Source organism: Carcharhinus amblyrhynchos, chromosome 23 (genome assembly GCF_965287045.1).
Source record: "Carcharhinus amblyrhynchos chromosome 23, sCarAmb.v2.hapA, whole genome shotgun sequence".
NCBI classification, from domain to species: Eukaryota; Metazoa; Chordata; class Chondrichthyes; order Carcharhiniformes; family Carcharhinidae; genus Carcharhinus; species Carcharhinus amblyrhynchos.
The window spans coordinates 37,482,562-37,507,125 of record NC_137346.1 but is presented as its reverse complement, the minus strand read 5'-3'; the positions used below and the strand labels follow the sequence as shown (position 1 = coordinate 37,507,125).

Below are 24,564 nucleotides of genomic sequence, written 5' to 3'. Positions count from 1 at the left end.
CAGCAACAGACACTGTCCATACTACCCATTCCTCCACTCACAGGCTCCCCAGAATCCTAGCTCCTTGAAAAGTTCAAAGGCTGCATCAGTGCAATTTGCTTTGTGCACATCCTTCAGCAGGGAGAGTGATAAGTGGACTAGGACCCAGCAGCATTCACAAGGCCCGAGGTCAGTGCTGAGACCCGGGTCCATGCTGCAAGTTGAACATTGGACACCCTGCTGTGTAGCAGCCCCTCCCCCGCCACTTGCAGGGTCCCCCGATCCGAGAAACAAAATGGCCACAATGAGAAGACTTCTGTGAGTAGCACAGTGCTGTTGAACGCTCGGCACTTATCCCCTCACTAATCAAGCACCTGAATCACGCTTTTAAGGAGCATGTCTATTTCAGGCTGATTCCGGATTGGCAAACATGGTGGTAAAGGGGGATGTGCCAGTAAAGTTGGGCATGCAGCCCATTAAGGGGCAGCCACGGTAGAACAGTGATTAGCACTGCTGCTTCACAGCTCCAGGGTCCTGGGTTTGACTCCCAGCTTGGGTTACTGTCTGTGGGGAGTTTGCATATTCTCCTCGTGAGTGTGTGGGTTTCCTCCGGGTGCTCCAATTTTCTCCCACAGTCCAAAGATGTGTGAGTTAGGTTGATTGGCCATGTTAAAAATTGCCCCTTAGAGTCCTGAGATGCGTAGGTTAGAGGAAATAGTGGGTAAATATGTAGGGAAATAGGGGTAGGGCCTGGGTGGGATTGTGATCGGTGAAGGCTCGATGGGCCAAATGGCTCTTTCTGCACTGTAGGGTTTCTATGATTCACTTCATAGAAGTGGATTGAAATGCACACAAATGCATTTTAATGGCCATCGCACCCATTTTGGGTGCATTCCTGATCGCGGCCATTTTTGGGTCTTGGTAACGCAGGTAGGCATGGATCGTGCTACTCGCCTCACGTCTGACTTTACCATGTTTTCATGCCAAAAAATGGACACAATATGATGGTAAAATTGCCCCCTTTGTGTGTAGAGTGCAGAAGGTTGGGGAGGGTGGAGGGGAATTAGATTTTTATGGAAACACTCTAATTGTCTGCCACTATACCAGATTTCAAGGAATAGAGAAATCCTGATATACAGAGTCATTATTCTGGTCCCAGCCCTCCATCAATGGACTATGTTTTGGCATCCTCCATCCTTTCAAAGGTCATCTGTGTAATCATACTTAAGATCATCATTGGTGTACAACACGTGGCCCTTCAGGCATTCTCTCAAAGGAGTAGGCCAAAAGCATTGGGAATTTCTGTGCCCTATATATACTATACACACATTTTTATATATATGCGTATGGTATAGATACATATTTACATTAAGTAATCTCCTATGCTGTTGCTCCATCATGAACTCATCTAGAAGCAGTAGTGTGAGATAATTTATACTCCAGTATAAATTAAAGACGAATAAGAAGAAATAATTCAGATCACATTTTAAAATGATACATTCTCCCCATCTTTACAGTTCTGTTATAAATTCTTATGTCCATGCTTAAAATAGAAAGAGTAAATTTGTCACTTGGTAATTACAGCTCTTCGATAGTGGCCAGTGACAGCGCAGCAGTGCCTCTATTTTTCAAAAAAGGCATCATGGTGGGCAAAATCAAAAAGAGTTTGCAGAATGGAGGTATGGATGTGGCTGGGAACAAGGTCAACCATGGGCCTCTGGCACTTCGTGACAGAGATGTGGTTAAAGGAGGGGCAGGACTGGCAGCTAAATGTTCCAGGGTATAAGTGTTTTAGGTGTGATAGGGGAGGGTTGAAAAGAGGAGGGGGAGTGGCACTCTTAGTTAGCGAGCGGATCACAGCGGTGCAGAGGGAGGATAACATGGAGGGGTTGGAAATTGAGTCTCTGTGGGTGGAGTTGAGGAAAAGGAAGGGGGCCATTACTATGCTAGGAGTGTACTATAGGCCGCCCGATAGCCCACGGGCAGTGGAAGAGGGTATATGTAGGGACATTTTGGATAAGTGTAGGAAGAGTAGAGTTGTTGTAGTGGGAGATTTTAATCTCCCTGGGGTGGATTGGAAGGTGCCTAGAGCTGGGGGGTCTGATGGGGAGGAATTCGTAAGATGTGTATTGGAAGGATCCTTGCAACAGTATGTAGATAGCCCGACTAGAGAGGGGGCGATACTGGATTCAGTTCTGGGAAATGAGCCGGGTCAGGTGGTTGAGGTTGCGATAAGCGAACATGTGGCTAATAGTGACCACAACTCCGTCTACTTTAGGATACGAATGGAAAAAGATGAGAGCTGTCCTAAGGGGAGGAGATGGCTTTGGCAGGTAGGGTTAAGGAGAATCCAAAGGCGTTTTACTCCTATCTTAAGAACAAAAGGGTGGCTAGGGGTAAAATCGGTCGTCTCAGGGACAGACGTGGGGAATTGTGCTTAGAGGCAGAGGGAATGGGGGGGATCCTGAATGAATACTTTGCGTCGGTATTCATGAAGGAGAGGGGCTTGATGTCTGGTACGGTCATTGAGGGAGCGGTAGACCAATTGAAAGATCTATCGATTACGAGGGAAGAAGTGTTAGGGCTTTTAGATGGCATTAAAACCGATAAATCTCCGGGGCCCGATTGCATTTATCCTCGGCTGCTTAGAGAGGCGAAGAATGAGATTGCTGGGCCTCTGATGCGAATCTTTGTCTCTTCTTTGGACACAGGTGAGGTTCCAGAGGACTGGAGGAAAGCGAACGTGGTACCGTTGTTTAAAAAGGGTAGGAGGGATAGCCCAGGTAACTATAGGCCGGTGAGCTTAACGTCAGTAGTAGGTAAGTTGATGGAGAGGATTCTTAGGGATAGGATGTATGCGCACTTGGAGCGTTGCGATCTGATTAAGGATACGCAGCATGGCTTTGTCAAGGGGAAGTCTTGCCTTACAAATCTGGTAGAATTCTTTGAGGAGGTGACAAAAACGGTTGATGAAGGACGAGCCGTTGATGTCGTCTATATGGATTTCAGTAAGGCATTTGACAAAGTCCCTCATGGTAGGTTGGTACAGAAGATTAAAGCTCATGGGATATGTGGTCAGGTATCTAGATGGGTAGAGAACTGGCTTGCAAAGAGGAATCAGAGAGTAGTAGTGGAGGGGTCTTTTTCTAGCTGGAGGTCTGTCACTAGTGGTGTGCAACAGGGCTCAGTACTGGGACCTCTTCTCTTTGTAGTGTATATAAATGATTTGGAAGAGGGAGTAGGTGGTGTGATCAGCAAATTTGCTGATGACACCAAGATGGCTGGATTGGCGGGCAGTCTGGCAATACAGCGGGATATTGATAGGCTGGTTGATTGGGCAGATACGTGGCAAATGGAGTTTAATCCAGATAAATGTGAGGTGATGCATTTTGGCCGGAATAATGTAGGGGGAAGTTATATGATAAAGGGTAAGCCCGTAAGGAGTATAGTATCGCTGCGAGACCTGGGGGTGCAAGTGCACAAGTCTTTGAAGGTGGCAGTGCAAGTGGAGAGTGTGGTGAAGAAAGCCTATGGTATGTTAGCCTTTATAGGAAGGGGTATAGAATATAAGAGCTGGAGTCTAATGTTGCAGTTGTACAGAATGTTGGTTAGGCCGCATTTAACTTAGAACATTACAGCGCAGAACAGGCCCTTCGGCCCACGATGTTGCACCGACCAGTTAAAAAACAATGACCCTCTAACCTAAACCAATCCCTTTTCATCCATAAACCTATCCACGGATCTCTTAAACGCCCCCAAACTAGGCGCATTTACAACTGCAGCAGGCAGGGCATTCCAATCCCTCACCACCCTCTGGGTAAAGAACCTTGGAGTACTGTGTCCAGTTCTGGTCGCCTTATGACCAGAAGGACGTGGAGACTCTGGAGAGAGTGCAGAGGAGGTTTACCAGGATGTTGCCTGGTATGGACGGACTGGGGTATGAGGAAAGACTGAAGAAATTGGGGCTCTTTTCCCTTGAAAGACACCGACTGAGGGGGGATCTAATAGAGGTATATAAGATTATGAAGGGTATAGATAGAGTAAACAGAGGTAAGCTATTTCCTATGATAGAGACACGTAGGACAAGGGGCCATGGACTTAAGGGGAGAGGTACAACACAGATATTAGAGGGAGGTTTTTCACACAGAGGGTAGTGGGGGTATGGAATGCTCTGCCAAGTAAGGTGGTGGAGGCAAACACGCTAGAGTCCTTTAAGAGTAACTTAGACAGGCACATGACTGGGTTGGAGATGGGTGGATAAAGGAGATCCTTTTAAATAAGGGTCATTAGCATTGGGGCGTCCCTGGTAATGTAAATGGGTATAGTATGATAATGTTTTTCTCTTTTCATTCACAGGTTTTAAGTCGTGTCCAACGAGGGGCATACACACGATGGGTCATACTGGGGCTGCTCTTGGTTGTTCAAGATTGGCCTAGTGCTTCACATCGTTAGTGTGTGCCTAAACTGGACAAGATACTGGGCAAGACAACAGCTCAGTGACTATCGCTGATTGCTGTGCAGACACATGGATTTGGGCCGGTGTCTGTGGGAGTTTGCGCATTCTCCCCGTGCTTGCGTGGGTTTTCTCCAGGTGCTCCGGTTTCCTCCCACACCCCAAATATGTGCTGTTAGGCTGATTGGCAGGAATAAATTGTCCCTAAATCAGTTTCCCTCAATCTGGATGGCCATAAAACATTAGACAGGGGTCGTGGGTAGAGAGGTGGACTGGTGGTGTTGGGGTGGCAGCGCAGGCTCGTTGGGCCGAATGGCCTGTTTCCTGGGCTGATTTTGTTCTTTCGTCAAAAATATGAAAAAAAATGAATAAAACAAAAAAAAAATCATCCCTCAAACCTCCTCACTCCCATACCTCCCCATCCAATGTCATGTCAACCCATGAAACCTCATGCCACACCACCCCCACCCCTCTTACACACACACAGAACCAACACGATTTACCCTTACACCTATTAAACTTGTCCAGTATCCATCATGGTCCCCTCAGGACTCAAGCTGAAATTGAATACAGTTCTAAGTGTCTAATGTTGAATTAACTATCTCTAAAAATCTCTCACTACATTTAGCTTCCATTTGATCCTGATGAAAACAAACATTTGGATGTCCTACTTCAAAGACTTAATAACCTCTTGGAGGCATCAAACTGTGAACTCATATGGTAATGAGAGGTTGTAAATCAGTCATTCTGCACAGATTTTGATTTTATTCATTCGTGGGTCATGGGCATCACTGGCTGGCCAGCATTTATTACCCATCCTTAGTTGCTGAAGGCAGTTGAGAGTCAACCACATTGCTGTGGTTCTGGAGTTACATATAGACCAGACTGAATAAGGACAGAAGAATTGCTTCCCTAAAGGACACTAGTGAACCAGATAGGTTTTTTCAACAATCGACAATGGTTTTATGGTTATCAGTACATTCTTAATTCCAGATTTGTTTTATTGAATTCAAATTTCTTCATCTGCCATGGAGGGATTCGAACCTGGATCTCCAGAGCATTAGCTGAGTAGCTGGATTAATAATCTAGCAGTAATGCCACTCTGGGCCATCACCTCCCCTTAAATGGCTGTAGGAGAAAGCCTGGGAACTGCAGGCTGGTAAGCTTAACATCTGCACTGGGTAAGTTGTTAAAAGGTATTCTGAGAGACAGGATCTACAGGCATTTAGAGAGGCATAAGAACATAAGAAATAGGAGCAGGAGTAGGCCATCTAGCCCCTTGAGCCTGCCCCGCCATTCAAAAAGATCATGGCTGATCTGTCATGTCTCAGTTCCACATTCCCGCCCTCTCCCCATAACCCTTAATCCCCTTGCCTATCAAAAACCTATCAATCCACGTCTTAAAAATATTGAGCGAGGCAGCCTCCACCACTTCAACGGGCAGAGAATTCCAGAGATTCACCACCCTTTGAGTGAAGAAGTTCCTCCTCAACTCCGTTCTAAACCGTCCCCCCTTTATCTTGAGGCTGTGCCCCCTAGTCCTACTGTCCTTTCTGAACGGGAAGAGCCTCTCCACCTCTATCCTATCCATCCCATTCATCATCTTATACGTCTCAATGAGATCTCCCCTCATTCTTCTAAACTCTAACAAGTACAAGCCCAGTTTATTCAGCCTCTCCTCATAACTCAACCCCCTCAACTCTGGTATCAGCCTAGTAAACCTCCTCTGCACTCCCTCCAAGGCCAAAATATCCTTGCGTAAATGCGGTGACCAAAACTGCACACAGTACTCCAGCTGCGGCCTCACCAATGTCCTATACAGCTGCAGCAAGACCTCCCTACTTTTATATTCAATCCCCCTCGCTATGAAGGCCAGCATCCCATTTGCCTTCCTGACCACCTACTGCACCTGCAGGCTGGGTTTTTGCGACTCATGCACAAGGACCCCGAGGTCCCTCTGCACCGTCGCATGCTGCAGTTTTTCGCCATGTAAGTAATAGTCCTTCCTACCATTATTCCTAACAAAGCGGACAACTTCACATTTGCCAGTTCCTGGCCCATTCACCCAGCCTATCTAGATCCTTCTGCAGACTCTCCGCACCCTCCGCACAATTTGCCGTTCCACCAATCTTGGTGTCATCAGCAAATTTCGACACCATACACTCGGTTCCCTCCTCCAGATCATCTATATAAATGATAAATAGCTGAGGCCCCAGCACCGACCCCTGGGGCACTCCACTAGTCACCAACCGCCAATCCGAATAGCACCCATTGACCCCCACTCTCTGCCTCCTATTTGACAGCCAATCCCCTATCCATGCTTACACCCTACCCCCAACTCCATGCCCCCTGACCTTCTGTAATAACCTGTGAGGCACCTTGTCAAACGCCTTCTGAAAATCAAGAAACACCACATCCACCGGCTCTCCTCTATCCACCGCTCTAGACACATCCTCATAGAACTCCAATAAATTCGTCAGACACGACTTCCCCTTAACGAAACCGTGCTGCGTCTGCTCTATCAAACAATTCTCCTCAAGATGCCTCGCTATTTTCTCCTTGATGATGGATTTTAACAGTTTACCCACAACAGACGTTAAACTAACCGGCCTATAATTCCCTGCCTTTTGCCTGGCACCCTTCTTAAACAACGGCGTAACATTAGCCGTTTTCCAATCTTCCGGCACTTCCCTGGAATCCAGCGACGTTTGGAAAATAATCACCAAGGCATCCACTATCACCTCCGCCATTTCTTTCAGAACCCTTGGATGCATTCCATGCAGTCCTAGGGACCTGTCCACAATCAGTCCCTCCAGTCTGTCGAGCACTGCCTCTCTGGTAACAATAATGTCATTCAGGCCCTCCACTCCTACCATCTTTCCATCGCTAACACCCGCAAATTATTCACGTCCTCCTCCATGAAGACAGAAACAAAAAAGTTATTCAAGGCCTCAGCCATTTCCCCATCCCCTACCACTAAGTCCCCCCTCTCATCCTCTAAGGGTCCAATGTTCACCCTAGCCAGCGTCTTCCTTTTTATATATTTATAAAAACTCTTACTATCCTTTTTTGTATTAAGCGCTAGCCCAGCTTCATAGTTTATCCTACCCTTCTTTATCAATTTCTTTGACGTTCTTTGTTGACATTTAAACCTCTCCCAATCCTCTTCTCGCCCACTACTCTTAGGTACTCTAAACGCATCCGCTTTGAATTTAACACTTTCCTTCACCTCCTTCATTATCCACGGCTGATTACCTCTCCTCCTACGGTCCTTTTTAACCATCGGAATAAATTTCTGCTGAGCACCAAGAAAGATCTCCTTAAAGATCCTCCACTGTTCTTCAGCAGACCTATCTTCCAACGCGCTCCCCCAGTCAACATTTGCCAATTCCTCTCTCATCCTACCGTACTCCCCTCTATTCAAACAAAGGACACATGTCCGGGAACCCACTTTCTCCTCCTCCATCTGCATCAGAAACTCCACCATACAATGATCACTCTTCCCAAGAGGATCCCTCACCACAAGGTCCCTAATTCTACCCGCCTCATTACATAACACCAGATCCAAGATAGCTCGCTCCCTCGTCGGCTCCAACACACACTGTTCAAGGAAACTATCCCGGCAGCATTCCAAGAACTCTTCCTCAAGCCCATCGCGTCCAACATGGGTCGACCAATCAATATGTAGATTGAAATCCCCCATAATTATCGCCGTTCCATTCCTGCACGCCGCATTTATCTGCACGTTAACAGCCCGCCCCACCTCCAGGTCATTATTTGAGGGCCTATAAACAACACCCACCAGCAGCTTCCTCCCTTTGGTGTTCCTAATCTCCACCCACAACGATTCCACTTTCTGCTCTTTGGCTCCTATATCATCCCTTACTACCACCCTGATGCTATCCTTAATCAGCAGAGCTATGCCCCCCCTTTTTCCTCCCGCCTATCCTTCCTAAACACTTGATACCTCTGTACATTCAGCTCCCAGTCCCTGTCACCCTGCAGCCATGTCTTTGTAATGGCCACCAGATCATATCCATTTGTGCTGATCTGCGCCACCAGCTCATTCACTTTATTCCAAATGCTTCGTGCATTTAGATAAAGTGCCTTCATCCCAGCCTTCACCTGGACCCTATTTGCCAGAACACCACCAACCATACTCACGCTCCCTACTCCTTTTATTATTGGGACATCCTTGGCCTCTTCCCTTACCTGTACCCTCTCCTTTACTTTAGGCCTTGTAATGTCACCTGCCCTTGCACCACCCCACCAATTAGTTTAAAGCCCCATCTACAGTCCTATCTACATGATTCGCCAGGACTCTGGTCCCAGCACGGTTCAGACCAACCCCATCCCGCCTGAACAGGTCCCACCTATCCCAATACTGGTGCCAATGCCCCATAAATTCAAACCCATTCCTCCCACACCAATCCCTGAGCCACCCATTCACTTCCTTAATCCTGTCAACCCTACGCCCGTCTGCACTCGGTTCAGGCAGTAGTCCAGAGATAACCACCTTGTCGGTTCTATTTTTTAATTCCATTCCCAGCTTTTCATACTCCCTCCCCAGATCCTCTGTTCGCATTTTGCCTACGTCGTTGGCACCCACATGTACCACAACAACCAGATTCTCTCCCTCCCACTCCAGGTTCCTCTGCAGCCCAGATGCGACATCCTGGACCTGAGCACCAGGCAGACAACACACCCTTCTGTGCGCTTTGTCATTGTGACAAAGGACAGTGTCAATACCCTTAACCACACTATCCCCAATTACTACCACGTTCCTTTTCACCTTCTCTTTGCCTATGTCCTGTGTCTGCATCACTGTACCGTGTGCAGTTTGCTCACCAACCTCACAGCCCTCGTTCTCGTCCACACTGGAAGCAAGAACCTCAAACCTGTTATGCAGATTGAGAGGCTGAGGCATTTGGTCCCCACCCTCCTTCCTCCGGTCCCCACCCTCCTTCCTCCTCTCAGCAGCCCCCTCCTGTTCCTGACCCTTAGAGTTAGCCAGTCTAGGGGGGGGTGGATGTCTCTTGCACCCCATTGTCAATGGCACCCTCCCTCCCCCTGATGAGCCTCAGTGTCTGTAGCTCAGAGGCCAGCTCATTTACCTTGAGCTGGAGCTCCTCCAGCAACCAGCACTTAATGCAGACATGGTCACTGGGAAGGACCCTGGGGTCCACCAGCTCCCACATCATACAGAAACAGCACATCACATGCCCCTCCATTATTCCCTGTAGTAATATTGAACAACGAATTCAACGCAAACTTACCTGGCCCTTTTCTCCCTAGCCCTTTGTTCCCAAGCCCTAGTAGCTCACTCAGCTTCCCTCTCACTCCGCTGCCCGCTCCGACGCTGCCCGCTGTCTACACCAGGCCTCCTTTTAAACCTGGCGCTGTTTGAGCCTGAGGGTTACAATTACGGAATCAGGCAAGGACAAATTAGGGACAGTCAGCATGGCTTTGTGAGTGGAAAATCATGTCTGATGAATCTGATTGGATTTTTTGAAGGGGTAACCGAGAAGATGGATGTAATACAGTTGATGTCTTTAGCAATGCCTTTGACAAGGTATTGCATGGTAAATTGTTGCATAAGGTTAAATCTCACAGCATCAAGGGTGAGGTAGCCAATCAGATACAAAATTGGCTAGATGACAGAAGACACAGGGTGGTTGTAGAGGGTTGTTCTTCAAACTAGAGGCCTGTGATCTGACTCTGCCTTAGGGATCGGTGCTGGGTCCACTGTTATTTGTCATTTATATTAATGATTCGGGTGAGAATTTAGGGGGCATGTTAGTAAGTTTGCAGATGACAGCAAGTGGACAGTGAAGAAGGTTATCTAGGATTGCAATGTGATCTTGATCAATTGGGCCAGTGGGCTGATGAATGACTTATAGAATTTAATTTAGATAAATACAAGATGATGCATGTTGGTAGATCGAATGTAGCAGGACTTACTCAGTTAATGGTAGGGCTTTGGGGAGAGTTATAAAACAAAGAGATCTAGGCTCCTCGAAAGCGGAGTCACAGGTGGACAGGGTGGTGAAGAAAGCATTTGACATGCTTAGTTTCAATGGTCAGGATATTGAATACAGGAGTTGTGACATCTTGTTGATGTTGTACAAGACACTGGTAAGGCCACACTTGGAATACTGTGTACAGTTCTATAGAAAGGATATTGCTAAACTAGAAAGAATGCAGAAAAGATTTACTAGGATGCTGGGATTGTGTTAGAAGAAGAGGCTGGTTAGACTGGGACTTTTATCTCGGGGCGTAGGAGGCTTAGGGATGATCGTATACAGATTTATAAAATAATGAGGGGCAAAGATAAGATGGGAAATCAACATCTTTTCCTGAAGGTAGGGGAGGTAGAAGGCGTAGGTTTAAGGTGAGGGAGGCTAAATTAAAAAAGGACCCAGCGGGGCAATTTTTTTATACAGAGGTTGGTGGGTGTCTGGAACGAGTTGCCAGAGATAGTAGTAGAGGCAGGTACTATTTTGTCTTTTAGACAGTTACATGGGTAAGATGGGTATAGAGGGATATGGGCCAAAATGGACAATTTGGAATAGCTTAGTGGTAAAAGCTGGACGACATAGACAAGTTGGGCTGAAGAGCCTATTTCCATGCTGTAAACCTCTATGACTCTATTGGCCTGATTTTACCATTGCGTCGTGTCTATTTTCGGGGCGAGTTGTACGATCTGTGCCCGTGCAGATGCCCACTTTACCAAGGTCTGAAAATGGTGATCCAAACCACGCCCAAAATGGATGCAATGTCAATTTAAATGCATTTGCATGTATTTAAATTGGCTTAATGGGACAGATGCCCAATGTAACTTCCCCCTTTACCATCTTGTTTGCCTGTCTGGATTCAGCGTGAAACAGACATGCTCGGCAAAGGTCTGTTTCGGGCGCTCTAGCATCTGAAGAGGTAACTTCAGAGCTTCTAGTGGCTAGCTAACTCAGATCGGGGGTATGGTTTATTGTGTGTGTGTGTGTGTGTGTGTGTGTGTGTGTGTGTGTGTGTGTGTGTGTGTGTGTGTGTGTGTGTGTGTGTGTGAGAGAGAGAGAGAGAGAGAGAGAGAGAGAGAGAGAATGTTATGGAGGCAGGTCAGATATTCTCTGGTGGAGGGAGCAAGGAAGGAGGTTCAATTGTTCTCTGGTGGGAAGGGGAGGAAGAAGGCCCGATTTATCTCTGATGGGGGAGGAGGGTGGCCTGATCATTTTCTGGTGGTAGTGGGTTGAGGGGGAGTGGAGGAGGGTAGGGGAAGAGGGAGGCCAGATCGCTCCCTGGTGGATGTTGGGGGAGGGGTTGGAGGCCCAATCATTCTCTGGTGGAGAAGGGGGGGGGGGGGGGGGGGGGGGCAGATGGATCTCTGGTTGGCGGGGAAGGGGGGGTGGTGGGCGCGGGAGACAGGGATAGCGGGTGGTCCAGTGTCACTCTGAGGGCAATCGGTGGAGCGGAATGGAACAGGAGATCATGATCAGTCTGGGTAGCAGGGGGATGGTGGATAAGGGGGACAGTTATGTTGTGGGGGTGGGGAAATGTTTGTGGGGCCCACCACTCCCAGGCTACTTTATCCGCTTGTTTGTTGGAGGCTACTGCTGTGGGGCCGCTTTATCTGCTTTTTATGGCTCAGGAATGATGTGACAGAGGAACGTTTTTCAAATTTATTTTACTGCGCATGCACAGTTGAAGGCTTCGATCGGAGCAGCAGCATTGTGGGCGTGATAAGCCCTGCCCACAGGGCGATTCAGACTTGCGATTTCTTTTTCAGGCTGAATACGTACAGGGTGCCTAAGAACAGGTGTCCAAATCCGATCTGAATTGAGCCCAGATTCAACACTTAGAATCAAAATGCTAAAATCACCTCCTATAACAATTCCAATTGTCTTTTTTTGCACGCATTTATGTTTACTTTTTAACAATCCCCAAAGGACTCCTTAGCTCTCTCAAAGGGAACTTAACCTCTCCCAAAGATGTCCCAGGACCATATCCAAAAGGTCACTTATTTCTCCTAAAGGACTATCCATTTCCCCCAAAATCTCCAGCAGCCTTGGACTTACCCCTACCAGATCTGAAGTGTGCAAGTCATATTTTGGACATCCCAGAATCCAAAGTCAGATATGACTGAGGAAGCTTTAACATGTGCAGTTGCCTCCATGAATCATGGATATACACATTAGAACCTGCTCCACTAACATTTCCCCCCACCCCGTGAATATGGTGGAGGCTGGCTTTGGGGTGAGACTCCTGGATCTGGGTCTCCAATATTTTCACAAAGTCAAAGAGCTTCTCCGTCTGTGCAGAAATTCTGGGGAGTTTGCATTATAAATTACATTATAATAATAGAAATTTAGATTGGAAAAGTTGACAAAGTGCATGCTTCATATCTTTTAATATAGATATGCTCTCTTTCAATTCTTTACAATCTTCCAAACTCCAAAGATACAGTAATTGTGCTTTCAGTTGATTGCTCGATTACCTTGTGTCATATGATCGATCAAAGGACTTGTTCAACAGATTGCCAACATTATCATTCATGAGTACAGGCTACTGTAAAACAATTCATTGCTTAATTTCAATTTTTCTATTAACTACTTCCTTCTGAAAACACTAATACTTTAACAATCCTTCTGCCATTGATATTTATCGATAAGGTTCACTGGGAAGTGTACACACTTTAGTAAAGAAGCACAGAACTTGGTATCTTTCCAAAGCATTCTGTTTTATACTAGTAACTTGTGCTGCTGCCTGCTTGCTGTTGAATGGGAGGTGAGTAGGGGGTATATTTTTATTGTCAATTTTGTATTGGCTTAATACCAGTCATAAAACTTAAAATTTAATAAAAACTTATAAAACTCTGACAAATCTAGCCATTACTACCACGATAAAACAATGAGAAATTGAGTGTGTCAATAAAGTCATGCAAATCAATGCGCATCTGCTATTGAAGCAGGTCAATATTAATTTTGAAAGCAAGCTGATCGATCAGCCATTCCACCTAACGACACCTTATCACCAATCTAAATAATTAATTCAAGCTAAAAGAAGCAACAAGAAGCATTATTAAAAAATAACGTATGGGGAGATTCTCCGACCTCGCTGTGCTGTTATTAGATAGTGCCAATCGCGCGTGACCCTTGAAGTCCATTTCACGTCCAGTATAAAACAGTTTGCAATTCTCCCGGCCATGTTTCATGCCCATTTTTGCCCAGAAAGGGAGCGAGACCGATTAGCATGAAATTGACTACATTTCAATCTCATTAGCAAATTCGACATGCAATCGATCCACCTCTGTTGAGAGTCACACAGATGTGAATTACTACTGCTTCTTTAAAGTGTGATTTCAGTGCAACAGCTGCAAGAGACAGTTTGGAGGTAAGTACCACTGTGCGCTAAACTCCAGGGTGCAAGAGGCTGGCTCAGTTACGGACATGGCATGAGATGGGGTGGAGCACCCCACCGGAGTTCAGGGGCTTCTGGGGTGGGGGGGTCTTGGCATGGGCTGTGGATCTTACGTTGGGGTTGCTATTGGTTTGGAGTTGTGTGTCATGCATTCTCTCTGCCTGCTGAAAGGAAGAGCAGTTACATAGAAAATAGTCAAATCCCACAAATGCTGCACCCTCCTGCTGCCACCATTTGGCTGGAAAGTCTCTGTACTTTACTCTGGGGGCATCCCATCCCAGGCCCCATTAACAGTCACAAGCACTTGGCAGCTGCCGTCCAAACCAAGGGAATTTAACAGGTGGTAACATGACTCTGCACACTGCATGCTATTCTCACTACCTCCTTCTCCTGTTCTCTCCCTCCCAGAGCCAGAAGAGTGGCAGAGATGGTTATTGCTGCCATAGTGTTCAACAGATATTGCTGCCTGCAGCAAGGCCAACCCAAGCCAGAGGCTGCACCAGGACATCAAGAGGCCCCTATTCAGGACATTGTCCCAAGACGGAGCCTGAGGATAGGGGCAGAAGATGGCCGAGGAGGTGACCCTGGCTGTACAGGACACACATATCTTTCCAAGAACTGCCAGAAGCCATGTGCTGCCAAAGGTTCTGACCGAGTATGGAGGTAGCATGACGCCTGTGCCATGTTCCTTGTGGACATGGCACCTTCTGGAGGAGGAGGACACCTGCTCCCAATGGCAGTGAAGGTGACGGTAGCTATATCACTGGGTCATTCCAGGCCTCGAGGGGGGATCCTGGATACCCAGGAAGTGTGCACAACAATTGCACCTTGGGGTATCCGAGCTCATCCAGGACCACTTCAGGATGGCTGGTGAGGGACAAGGGCCACCCACTGAGGCCATGGCTGATACTGCCAATGTGGAGGCCTGAGAATGGAGTGCTGCAGTTATTTAAAAGTCTGCAAGATAATCGGGATCATGGAGATTAAAGAGACCAGGCCGTTTCAAAACTTTCACAGCTGTCAAGCAGGAATGCAGATGTTGATCACAGGACGGCCTGAAATCACCATACCATGGGTTATCTTCGGGTCTGCCAGGTTAGAAAGGCCAGTTCAACCATGAGACCATCATCCCAGGTAAGAATGATGACCTTGAGAGAATGACCTAGCCTCCTGCCTCAGCCTATCCAAAGGACGCTTGAGGGACCTTCTTCTGCAGTGGCAGACGGCCAAATAGCCATTGGACCTACCTCTGAGCACGGCCGCCCCCCCCCCCCCCCCCGCCCCCCGCCCGCCCCCCCGCCCCCCCAGGTCATGGTGTAAATGCCAGGGTGCCAAAGTGTCAGGGTATGTGGTCTGAAGGGGGGCCTGACTGGGGTACCTGAGGGAAAAGGGGGGAGGCGAGTAGGACTCAGGGGGAATAGGATCTGAGGAGGGTGGGATCAGTTAGGGTCACCTTCATGCCTGCTTGTCGTGTGGGAGTTATTACTGGTTACTGGTGGAGGGGGAGGGTGCCCCTCTTGGGTGAGGAGTTGGTGAGGAAGTCACCATTTCATATTTTGGAGGAAGGGGGAGTGTCTGTCTTTGAGTGCGGAGATCAAGGTGCCCTTTGGCTGACAGGTTCTCTGTGTTGAGCTCATTAGCATCGTTCAGGTGGGTGAATCTCACCTGACAGATGTTGCCGACACGAGAGAGAAACACTCCTGTTTTCCCACTGGTGTGGGCACTTAGCCTGAAAACAGGAGAATTTTGTCCCACATGGAATATGCAAATTTTGTGGATGGTTAGAAGGAATATAAGAGCCAAAAGGGAAGTTGAAAAGGACTTAAAAAGATAATATAAAAGAAAATAGGGGATTTTATAATTGTAAAAATTAAAAGAATACTTATAGGGAGGATGGAACAGTGCACAGATAATAAGGTAGTTTCATTTTAGGGTATGAAGACATGTTATAAATATTTATAATATAAATAATATATACTATATATACATTATATATTATAATAGATGTTTTATAAATATTTTAGCTTTTAAAAATGGTGAAAATGGGAATCCAGGTTCATTAAGTATCAACTTTTCTGGAGATAGTTGCAAACAAAATTATTTCTAAAAAATTTGCAGAATGCAAGGTAAATTTCTCAATGACATGTTATTTGGGACAGAGATGTAATAATAGCATGCAATAATAAGTGCTGGGCCTTGATGGCATACACCCAAGGATAGGGTCCTACTGGCACATTCCTCAAGATTTGGCCTGGTGGCATATATCCCAAGATTGGACTCTAATGGTATTTAACCCAGGACTGGCCTTGATACCACATACTCAGGATGGTTGGAAGGAGAGGAAATGTTCAAAACACAATTTTTCACCAAATATGACTGGGCAAGGACAGTAGCCAACAAAACAACTTTGTTCAAGTATAGAAAGCAAAAAAACCAGGACAACTATAATTTAATATTATTTGCCAGCAAACCATTAGAATCCATAATTGGTGGAAACTGAAGACATGGCTGAGATACTGAATAAGAATTTTGCCCTGCTGTTTACCAAGGTAGAGATCTTTGCCAAACCTCCAGTTTTCTGGGGTACTGAATGAGATAAAAATACAGGTAGTTAAATAGAAGGATCCATAAAAGATGACAGGTACTTAAAGTCGATAAATCATCTGGTAATGGGATTGATCAAGGAAGTAAGGGTAAAAATTGCAGAGGTGCTGGCCATAATCTTCCAAGCCTTCCTCAGAAAGAGGGAAGGTGCCAAAGGACTGGCAAATTACAAATCATACACCCTTGCTCAAAAAAGGGAGAAGGATGTAGTTGGCATTTACAGGCCAGTCCCAATTAGTTTAATGCCAGTGTTGGGAAAACTTTGAGAAACAATAATCCAGGAGAAAAATAACAGTCACTTGGACAAGCATAGATGATAAAGGAACAAATTGTGTTTGCCTAACTTGACTTTTGATGAAGTGACAGACATGTTCTGCTTTCAAAAGACATTTGATAAATTGCTAACTATTCTGCTTGTTCGAAAGGCTGAAAACTACAGGATTAGCAAGGTTATAGCAGCATGGATACAAAGTTGGCTAATGGATCAAAGACCAAAAACAGCATGGCTTTTTTTTGAACTGGACAAGGCTACAGTGAGGTTCTTCAAGGTTCAGTACCAGGACTGGAGCTTATTTAGATATAGTCACTGATTTGGATTTATGGGTACAGGGTGCATATTTTGAAACTTAGCACAAAACTTTCAAGTGTAGTAAACTGTAAAGAAGATAGCAAAAGACTCCAAGAACGCATTCGGCAGATTAAATTGTACACAGAAAAATGTGAAGTGATATATTCTGGAGGAATATTAAAGAGAGACAATACATGCTATAATTGTAAAAAGGATGCAAGAGAGAAAGGATGCAAGAGAGAGACATGAAGATAGTTTGTGCACAGATATTCGAAGGTGGCAGGACATGTTAATGAAGCATATGGGATCCTGCACTTTAAAAATAACAGCATAGAATAGAAATGCCAGGAAGTTAAACTAAACTTATATAGAACACTAGGTTGGCCTTATAGATGGAGTGTTGTGTCCACTTCTGGGCATTACACTTTAGGAAGAACCTGAAGGCTTTGAAGACGATACAGAAGACATTTATTAGAAGAGTTCCAGGCATGAGGGATAATAGATACCAGCATAGACTGGAGGAGATATGAGTTGTTTTCTTTACAGCAGCGAAGGATAAAGGTGATTTGATAGAGATGTTCAAATTTAAGTTAAAAGTAAATGAAGAGAAAATGGTTGCAAGATCAATAATGAGAATACATATTTAAGGTGATTGGCAAAATAACCAGAGGCAACCTGAACAAAAACTCCTTTTAAGCAACAAGTTGTCATGTTTTGAATGCACCACTTAATAGGGTGGTGGGTACGGATTCAATTGTAGCATTCAAAAAAGAATCGGATAAATATATGAAGCAGAAAAAACGTAGGGATATGGAGAAAGGATGGTGGATTGGGACTAATATACTGTTCCTTTAATGAGCCAATGTAGCATTGATAGGCTAAATGGCCTCCTTCTGTGCTGTTCCATTCTATGATTCACATGAAGTGAAATGGTAGCAGCATGAGATAAGCAGAATAGTTTTTAATTTTGTAGTTTACAATTCATAGTCACTAGATTTTCTGCTTGGAGTAAAACCTATAACTAAATGTGAAAAGGACAGTTGTTCTTCTTATGCCTGTGTTATGTCTGGATTGTTTTTGAAGAGATGTTTGTATTTCTATTGTGAAGTTGGTGAGACTACGTAACGTATGCTGCTAAGTCCACGGTAATCATTGGTGTTCTGCAGGTTTCTGTGTTCTGCTATGCTCGTATTGTAAATATGAATATTCTTTAGTTGAATGGTTCAGTCAGTGTTTTGTTTTATGTTGGTGTGTGTATAATGTAAAGCAGGAATTTATAAGGACCAATTTCAATATGTTCATCCATTGGAAACTGCTCAAGCAGATAGTTAATATTGACAATAGTAATTACCAGTGAGATCTGAATGTCTAACTGTGTTGGATTTTCATATGCTTTTCAGAGCAGGTGAGAGGAATACCCACTGAAAGCCACCAGGGTCCTTGTATAACAATGCAGATAAAGATTGACGCAGCTGTCTGTCTGCATTAGTTAATCACATGTCTCTGCATGCAAGTTGTTGTGACTTCCATGCATGCAATGATGATGCAATGAGGTGAAAGAGGGGTTCAGAGTCAGTAGAAGACACTGGACAAGAGAAGGAATTGGAACTGTAAAAGTGAAGCTTTAATAGATGGAGTAGGCCTCAGGTTCCAAATAAGAGCCTCATGCTTGTCAGCTTGAGCGTGAAATACTAAAGGGAAAAGTTGGAGATGGCGACAACTTCATTACGTGTGTCTAAAATCTTCTGCTATAGTTGACTAGGGACGACCAAACTGCTGAAAAGGATGAATATGAGCACCAACAGAAGGAACTGGAGAAAATCTGCAATCCAAACACCACAACGTTGTATCAGGGGCCTGGTGGACTACCAGGGAGTTTTTCCTGGGCCTGGCAGTGCAGCCACAACATTTGGTCCAGCAACTCAGAATTACAAAATTGTTTTGTCTCAGAAAGAGGTTATTTGTTCCACTGAGTCTACACTGGCTCTCCAAACAAGCATCATGACTTGGTACCATTCCGCTGCCTTTTTCCCGTACCCCTTCACAATGTTTCTATTCAAGTAATCATCTAATGCCCTGCTGAATGCATCGATTGAACCTGCCTCCACCACATTTCCAGGTAGTACATTCCAGACCCAAAAATATATGTTTCTCATATCGCGTTTGCTTCCTTTGCAAATCTCTTTAAATCTGTGCTCTCTCAGTCTTGATCCTTTTACGAGCGGATACAATTTCTCCTGATCTACTCTGTTCAGTCCCCTCATGATTTAGAGCATCACTATTAAATCTCCAATTAACCTAGAGATTTGATAGTGATGTTCTTCAAGGAGAACAGTCCAACCTCTTCAATCTCTCCTCATAACCAAAGTTTCTCATTCCTTATAAGCCTCTTCTGCACTCTCTCCAATGCGTACGCATTCTTCCATATTGTGGCACTCAGAATTGTAAACAATATTCCATCTGAGATCTAACCAGTATCTTGTATAAGTTCAGCATAATCTTCTTGCTCTCGTACTCTATGCCTTATTAATAAAGCCCAGAATACTATATGCTTTATTAACTCTCCACCTGCCCTCCACCTTCAATGATTGATGCACATGTATACTCAGGTCCCTCTGCTCCTGCATTCTTTAAGAATTTTACCCATTATTTTACAGTGTCTCTCCATGTTCTTCGTACCAAAATGCATCACCTCACACTTCTCCACGTTGATTGAGGAGGTTTATTAAAGTACACAACTACCAGTATGATTGGAATAATTGGCTAGCATCTTGGAAGAGAGAGCAAGGGGGGAATCATGGTGCATGCATGACTATATTGGTGCAGGAACTAAGAATGGGCAGGCTTCAGGGTCCCAGGAACCAGGAGAAAAGATTGTTTTTTTTTATTCTCACTCTACGTTCAAAGGTTTTCTCAGCATTTTCCTCTCCACCTCTCCTGAAAGCTCAGACATGTGCTGAGCTAAGTGTTCAGCAATATTTTGCATCTGTTTTAATTATGGATCTTCAGCAACCAAAAGGATTTTCCATTTTTGTCTTCATCCCAGCATGGAGCTTCTGTGATATTTTATGATAGAGGCAGATTTGAGATATTTTTTGTAAAGTTGATTTGCTAATGATGCTGTTGCGCTAGTAAAGCAAACATTTGTGACACATTTGCAATTGGTAGGAGACGCAAGAATCAAAGCACTGCTGGAGTGTAAAAAGTAATTTGTTTGAAATTAGTCCCACCATAATTGTTGTTCTGTCCATGAAAATCATATAATAATAGATATTTGAACTCAAAGCCAGGCAGTGAACAACAGAGCACTGCAGGCTAGTCTTTACACATTTATATACTTTTATTTACAGAGACACGCCTTACACATGGCACACAACAACCAACAACTTCTCCTTCATTCTGCATATGAGCACAGGTGATTTTCAAAATTAATATTTACCACTTAAATCGAATTGACATACCATAGCTGATAAAGCAACCATGAATCTGGTGGATTGTCAGATAAACCAAATTGCTTCAGTAACACAATTTAAGGAAGGAAAGCTATTGTTATTCCCATTCTGGCTAGTGTGTGACTCCAGTTCTACACAAAATAGTTGACAATTACCTGCCTTCTGAAGTATCCCAGGAAGCCACTTAATTATACAAAGACAATTAATATTAAGTAGGAGTTCTTGTGGCGCAGTGGGTAACATCCCAGCCTCTGAGCCAGAAGTTCTGGATTTAATTCCCACCCTCAGGCCTTATGACCAATGAAGGTGCATTTATAACAATGGTCAAATAAGTTGAGGGCAAATCTTTCTAAACATGCAATGGCTGACGGTAAGATTTTGATTTGAATTGACTTGATTTATTATTGTTGCATGTATTAGCATACAGTGAAAAATATTGTTTCTTGTGCACTAGGCAGACAAAGCATACTGTTCATACAGAAGGAAATGTGAGAGTGCAGAATGTAGTGTTACATCCATAGCTAGGGTGTAGAGAAAGATCAACTTAATGTAAGATAAGTCCATTCAAGAGTGGAAGAGACTCCTGGTTGGCCATGCTTGATGCGGAATGGTACCCCTCAAGCTATAAGCCCTTGATGACAGATTCAAGAGCTGTTCTGGGAATTACCAGCAATGGAAATGGATGAAAGTCTGCCTTAGTGCACCACTATGTGTGGGAAGAGACTTGTAATTGGAAATTAATATTAAGAAATAAATGCCAGCCTTGCTAGTGATGCCTGAATAATGAGAATAAAGAAGATGGCAAACTATGCCAAGTTTAGCTTAAAGATTACTGTTAGTTTAGACTTTAAAATCTCCTGTCTTTCTAGCTTTTTAACTGTATGTTTGTCTAGCTGTCTAATTTATTTCTTGAATATATGTTTTCAAACATGTCATCACGACTCAGCTGTCATATTATTGCAAAGTGCTATGATGTGCTTTAAAAATATTAAAGCATAGAAAGGCAGTCATTTTCTGTTGACTCTTTATGACTTGGAAGAGGGGTTGTCATTTACAAGAACCTACCAATATCAATAAAGTTCTCTCCAACAAAAAATACCCAAGATTTGATTGAACTGAATGCGGAGGTCATTACAATCAAATGGTATAATACAGCAGAGTTTGGCCTGTCACTATGTTATGATAATCTAACTGAAGTAGTGACTCATATCACACATATTTTGCAAGTTGAAATTTGGAGTATTTTAAATATATATATCAAACAAGCAAATTCAGCCTATAGCAGACACTGAACAATCACCTCTAAGTTGCCAAAGAAAACAAGCACACAATTCTGAGGGGAAAAAAAAACTAACCTTGAACATAGTTGTTCCAGGCTCACGTCCACCAAGCACATTGCCCTCCACAATCTGTGCAATTCTTGTGTCGGCCACCCTCATGAAGTCACTAACTAGATCAGTGACATCCACTGACCAGTCCGGTCCTAACATGGTGATCACCTGGTTGGTGCCCTCTGAGGAAGTTGTGTGGAATTGTGTGAACACTCGTACTAATGCATGTTGGTACTGCAGAGTGCAGCCTCGTGTTTTGCTCCTTTCTTCCTCATCTTCATCCTCACTATCACGAGTGGACCTGAAAAATAGAATACATATGCAGCAAGGTAAATGTTCAATTAACATATGTCTTTAAAATTAAAAAAAATACTATTATATGAAAGGCCTTGTGGCAACCTGCCAACCACTCTAATAACTATGCAATATTTGGCAAGGCCTCAAAAACCTGTAATATGTCAACTGCATTAGCCAGTTGGATATGCAAAGGAGTCAAAATGTTATTTGGCTAGAAACTTCTCTCAAGGTTCCTGCCAAAGTCATTCTAAAGGCAATTGTTGGGAGTTTATGACAGTATACCAGGGGTGATTTGGAATTCAAGTTTCCATCTGTTGCTGTGGAAAAATGCCGGCCTCTTTCCAAAGCTTCCCGAGTCTCTCGAACTCACCATGTAGGGAACAACATTCCTAAACTGCTTGGTAGTATTGGAAGTCCAGGATGTAGTACTCCCAAACAACAAATTATAGGCACTTCTTCCTTACTCTGTTAATAGTCTCTTTGCACTATCACCAAATACAGTCACATGAATAATGTTAGGGGTCCACAGGAGCAGCCTGAGGATGTCACTATCTCTGCTTTCCCTTCTTAACCCAATTGGAAAAGACTATTGCCTTTTGGGTCCTCCAAGGCCTTTGTGCCTGTATTGGGAAGCATGTGGGCTGGGTGGAATTCATTCACCACTTCATGGTGCTGCATTTTGATTTCTTTACTGAAAAGATCATAAGGATGATTCTCCAATCCCACTGAGCTAATTTATTAGTGCAGTGGGCTGAGAGATTTCAGTGGGGCCAGTTTAGCACAATCCACGCTGGGCATTTGGCTCTAAGCGTCTCTCCTGGCACCAGAAATCTAGCGCCGTCAGCTCTACTCTAGAAATAGGCGCAGAGTTGCATTGTGTATTCATGAGGATATTTTAATGTCGCTTGAATATAGTTAGCAGGCCTGGGACTGAAGTTTCCCAACTGCTCAGAGTATTTCACTCCAGTGGGGTTTACAGTAGCTCCCTACTTTCAGGGAGCTAGCGGCCCAATCCCACTTGAATAAAGGGGGGCAATCAGGGTCCCCCAGAGGGTCGGACAGAAGTGAGGGGGTGGTACCTCCTAAGCATTGGCACCCTAGCAGTGTCAGGGGACGAGGCATATGGGGGCTGGGTCTTAGGGTGATTGCTAGTGTTCCCGCTGCCACTCTGCATTCGGGATTGGTAGGGGATGGGTAAAGGCCAGCGATTTGAGGGGGGTGGGGGTAAGCTGAGGAAGGGCGCAGACAGCCTGCTTGGGGGAGGGGGTATGGTCAGGACTGTGGGGTGGGGAATTGGGATGGAGAGAGCTGGAGATCGGGCAGACTAGGATTTGGGGGAGGTGGGGTGAGGTGGCCAAGGAATGGTGAGGGGCCGGCTGTTGGGCTGTGGAGAAGGGGCGGAGAGCTGACATTGCAAGGGTATCAAGGCTGGCCAGCGATTGAGCTGGCCAGCATTTGGGAGGCCAGCAGTGCGGGATCACTGTGCATGCACCGATCTCGACACTGACAGATTGACACATGCACAGTGACCCGCTCAGCGCGCTTATTTCAGCCTTTCCAGTGGGAATAGGCCTCGCCCTCTGAAATTTAATGATATTCACTCTGATGTTCTCTGCATTGCACAGAGTGTGGGAGATTCTTCTCTGAACTCCCACTGAAAAAAAACAGCGTGAATTACTCCAGTTTTCATGCAAATTCGACATTTAGAATTTTTTTGGGAGAATTCCGCCCCACGTGTTGGGATTGCTTAGTAGAGGTTACGCTGGGTTTCTCCTCTTGAAGCCCAACCAAAATAATGCAAAGACAATCTGACATATGATAGACCATGTAAAAAATTAACCTGTCATAGAATCTCAATTTCCTGATGGAAGGCAAACCAACAATCTGTCAAATGTCTCCTCATCTTCAAAGATACTGAGCAAAACTGCAGGATATAAATCCAGACCCAGAACTCACACTTTTTAACCCAGTCAGGGCCATGGTTCCATTAAAATTGAATATTTGATCATCTCTGTCAAAAGGATAAATACTTTGAGCGGGGAATTTTCAGGGCCAAGGGGAAAGAACAGGGAAGTGTCACTCATTGGATAGCTCTTTCAGAGGCCCAGCACATGCAGATTGACTGAATGTCCCTTTTCTGTATTCTGTAATTTTATTCTATTGTTGTTCTGACTAGATTATTTGCTGAAAGACTATTTTACATACCCATTATTCAGGCAGAGGAAAAGGTGCATAATTTCTTGTACCATATTAACATTTTGTTTAATTTATATCATACTGTTAATATGTCACGTTCAACTAACAAAAGGGTTAGAGACTAGAGATATTATGTTAATTCAAAGTAGATGCTGCGGCTGTGATGCAGAATAACGTTAACAGATTCGATTCCCGTACCAGCTGAGGTAGTTCTTAGGATCTGCCTCCTCCTCCCCTTGCTCTACAGTAGTATCACAGTATAAACCATAATTA

The 24,564-nt window shown here is 44.7% G+C and overlaps 1 protein-coding gene across 1 annotated transcript in view; it reads right to left on the bottom strand.

Annotated features, from left to right (window-relative positions):
* Positions 1 to 24,564, bottom strand: part of tmem132e (transmembrane protein 132E) — a 707,821-nt gene that overhangs the window by 73,814 nt on the left and 609,443 nt on the right. Inside the window, exon 7 of the mRNA XM_080210481.1 lies at positions 21,823 to 22,099. Coding sequence (XP_080066607.1) covers positions 21,823 to 22,099 — 277 coding nt within the window. The remainder of the gene's footprint in view (positions 1 to 21,822; positions 22,100 to 24,564) is intronic.